Source organism: Stomoxys calcitrans, chromosome 1, assembly GCF_963082655.1.
Source record: "Stomoxys calcitrans chromosome 1, idStoCalc2.1, whole genome shotgun sequence".
NCBI lineage: Eukaryota > Metazoa > Arthropoda > Insecta > Diptera > Muscidae > Stomoxys > Stomoxys calcitrans.
This window is the reverse complement of record NC_081552.1, coordinates 82,615,592-82,619,185: the sequence shown is the minus strand read 5'-3', so window position 1 is coordinate 82,619,185 and position 3,594 is coordinate 82,615,592. Positions and strand designations below refer to the sequence as shown.

The 3,594-nt window shown below is 43.5% G+C and overlaps 1 protein-coding gene across 1 annotated transcript; it reads left to right on the top strand.

Annotated features, from left to right (window-relative positions):
- Positions 1-239: 239 nt before the first annotated feature.
- Positions 240-647, top strand: LOC131996340 (uncharacterized). Its single transcript, XM_059365937.1, has one exon. It carries the CDS (start codon positions 240-242, stop codon positions 645-647), a length of 408 nt encoding a protein of 135 aa, XP_059221920.1.
- Positions 648-3,594: the final 2,947 nt, after the last annotated feature.

Genomic DNA, 3,594 nt, shown 5'->3' with positions numbered 1-3,594 from the left:
AACAGGCGGACGCCCACCCACCAACGCGCCACGACCAGCCATCGCCTCATAAGCCGACAACTTCCCCTTCATAGCCTCGTTCTCCAGCATCAGCCTCATGAGGAGCTCCTCATACTGCCCAGCGTTCTGGATCACTCTCCTCGCCATACTCCCACTCACCCCAGCCTCATAAACAGTACCCACCAAGGCATCTGTCACCTCCTTCATCTTCCCTACCATGACCCCTTGCCCCCCCAACGATGCAAATACCCGCCTGCGAGCCCTACTCTCCCGCTGCTCCACCTTCCTCGGAGCCGATGGACCCCCACCTTCACTGGCAACACCAGCACCGCAATCAACCACCGCCGCACTGGCACTACCACCGGCGCCATCAACTCCGACTCCCAGATGGCAATTCACCACCTGCCATCACCTTCCCCTTGCCAACCGCCACACCAGGCGAACCCAGTTTCAGGCGCTTCCCATCCTCGCCTCCACTGCCACTGGAGGAGTCCACCGACTCCTTCCTCATCATTCCTCCAGCACGAGCCACCGACGAATCGGTGCTAATGCCACCATCCGAGGTCCCTCTACCTCCTACACTCCCCTTCTTCCCCTTGGTCATCTTAACCACTGCAAATCCTCCTATCCACAGCTCCTCCGTCTAACCTGTCTCAATTTGGTCACACCAATCGCTCCCAAAAATAAAACTCCAAAAAAATCACTTCATCACTTTCACAAATATTCACTTTTATTTTCTATCACTCACTCTACTCACAATCTATCTAGTCGCTATGACATCCGCTAACAGAAAGACCCTTAATCGGCGGATCGGTCTATATGGGGGCTATATCAAGATATAGTCCGATATAGTCCATCTTCGAACTTAACCTGCTTATGGACAAAAAAAAAAAAAGAATCTGTGCAAAGTTTCAGTTCAATATATCTATTTTTAAAGACTGTAGCGTGATTTCAACAGACAGACGGACATGTCTAGATCGTCTTAGATTATCACGCTGATCAAGAATATATATACTTTACTAGCTAATCCGGGCCCGCTCCGCTGCGCCTTCTTTTACTTTATATGGAACAAAAGTTTCCTTGGAATATTTATTTTCGACAATTAAAGATCTTTAACGAAAATAGTATATCGCTTGACTAACAGTTTAACAACATAAGTGCCTTTATCTGGAATCCATATGATCTTTATTGGTCTACGAATTTAGTTTACATGTAAGGTGTACTCCATTCCTAAAATATTTTATTGCAGCCCGATATTCTCACGAAATCTGGTTTAGTGTATTTTCGGGGGAGAGTCGGTCCCACAGATACTTGGCCCTGAAAAAATATCTGCATCATGCTCTTCTCTGAAATACCATTTATTTAAACCCCATATTGCCATTGGCTTAAGAGGAGTTTACGGGATGAGGCGTCCCCCAAACACATGGCCACAAAATAGCTTATCGTTTCAAAATAGCTTTCGTTTTCTAATCTCAAATAACTTTAATTTGAGCCACATATTGGCTTGGTCGAAAATTTTTTTCCCTTTGGGGGTGTTTCAGGAAAGGGATGATGCCCTAAATACATGGTCCTACATTTGGATATCAAATTCGTATTCTACTCCCAAATACCTTTGGGTATCAATTCATGCTCTACCCCCAATACATTTCATTTAAGCCCCATATTGTCATGGTCGGTAAATATGCCTGATTTAGGAGTGTTTTTAGGAGTTTGGTGGTCCCCCAAATGTTAAGCCCTGAAAATATATGAGCAACGTGCTCTATTTTCATATATCTATATATCATTTATTTGAACCCCATATTGCCATTGGCCTCAAAATTGGAAATCAAATTCGTTTTCTAATCTCATTTAAACTCCTTATTGCACAAGTTAGCAAATATGTCCGGGTTGGGGTATTGACCCTAAAAACTATGAATATTTAGTTCCACTCTCTTTAAGACCCAAATTGTCTTGGTGAGCAAATACGTCCCATTTGGGGGCTGTTATGGTGGTGGGATGTCCGCCAGACAGTTGGCTCCTAATGTTGATATGAAAAGCGTGGTATATCTCCAAACACTTTTAATTTGAGCCCCATATTTCCATAGTCGGCAAACATGACCGGCTTGGGGGTGTTTTGGGGGATGGGCGGCCACTCAGTAAGTTGGCCTTGAAAATATATATCGGATTAGTGTTCCACTTTAAAACCCCTCTTATTTGAGCCTCATATTGCAATAGTCAGAAAATACTTCCTATTTGGGTGGTGTTGTGGGGGTGGGGTGGCCCCATAGACACTTTTCCCGAATATTGATATCAAATTCGTGCTTTACTCCCAAAGACCTTTCATTTGAGCCCCATATTGCTATGGTCGTAAATTAGTCCCCTTTGGGGGATGTTTTTGGTGAGAGGCGGCCCCCCAAACACTTGGTCCCATATTTGGATATCAGATTCGTATTTTGCATTCAAATACCTTTCATTTGAGTCCCATATTGCCATGGTCGGTAAATATGTACGATTTAGGGGTGTTTTGGGGCTTGGGGTGGTCCCCCTAGCACTTGGTCCGACAATTGTATACCAGATACGTTTTCTTATCCTAAATACCTTTCATTTGAGTCCCATATTGTCCTGATTGGTCTAAATATATGTTTGGTAGGTTTTAGGGTGGGACGGCCCCCCTAGGTACCCCATCGGAAATTTGGATACCAAATTTAAATTTTTAGGGTACTATATGAGAGCACACAAAATTTCGCTTAAATCGCACTACTCATCTCCGAGATCTGGCGTTTCTGAAAATTAGGGTAAGGGGAAGGGTCCGCCCCCCTTCAGAAATCAAAAAATGTAGTACCCTATTTTCACCACGGGATCTTTATGCACCATATGTGAAAATTTCAAGAAAATCGGTTTAGCCGTTTCTAAGTCTATAAGGAACAGACAAACATAGAAACAAACCTAAAACAAACACAAATTCAAACATTAGTATACCCACCATAAGATGGGGGGTATACTAATTTCGTCATTCTGTTTGTAACTACTCGAAATATTCGTCTGAGACCCCATAAAGTATATATATTCTTGATCGTCGCGACATTTTATGTCGATCTAGCCATGTCCGTCCGTCTGTCCGTCCGTCCGTCCGTCCGTCCGTCTGTCTGTCGAAAGCACGCTAACTTCCGAAGGAGTAAAGCTAGCTGCTTGAAATTTAGCACAAATACTTCTTATTAGTGTAGGTCGGTTGGTATTGTAAATGGGCCATATCGGTCCATGTTTTGATATAGCTGCCATATAAACCGATCTTGGGTCTTGATTTCTTGAGCCTCTAGAGTGCGCAATTCTTATCCGATTGGAATGAAATTTTGCACGACGTGTTTTGCTATGATATCTAACAATTGTGCCAAGTATGGTTCAAATCGGTCCATAACCTGATATAGCTGCCATATAAACCGATCTTGGGTCTTGACTTCTTGAGCCTCTAGCGTGCGCATTATTCTTATCCGATCAGAATGAAATTTGGCACGAAATTTTTTTGCTATGATATCCAACAACTGTGCCAAGTATGGTTGAAATCGGTCCATAACCTGATATAGCTGCCATATAAACCGATCTTGGGTCTTGACTTCT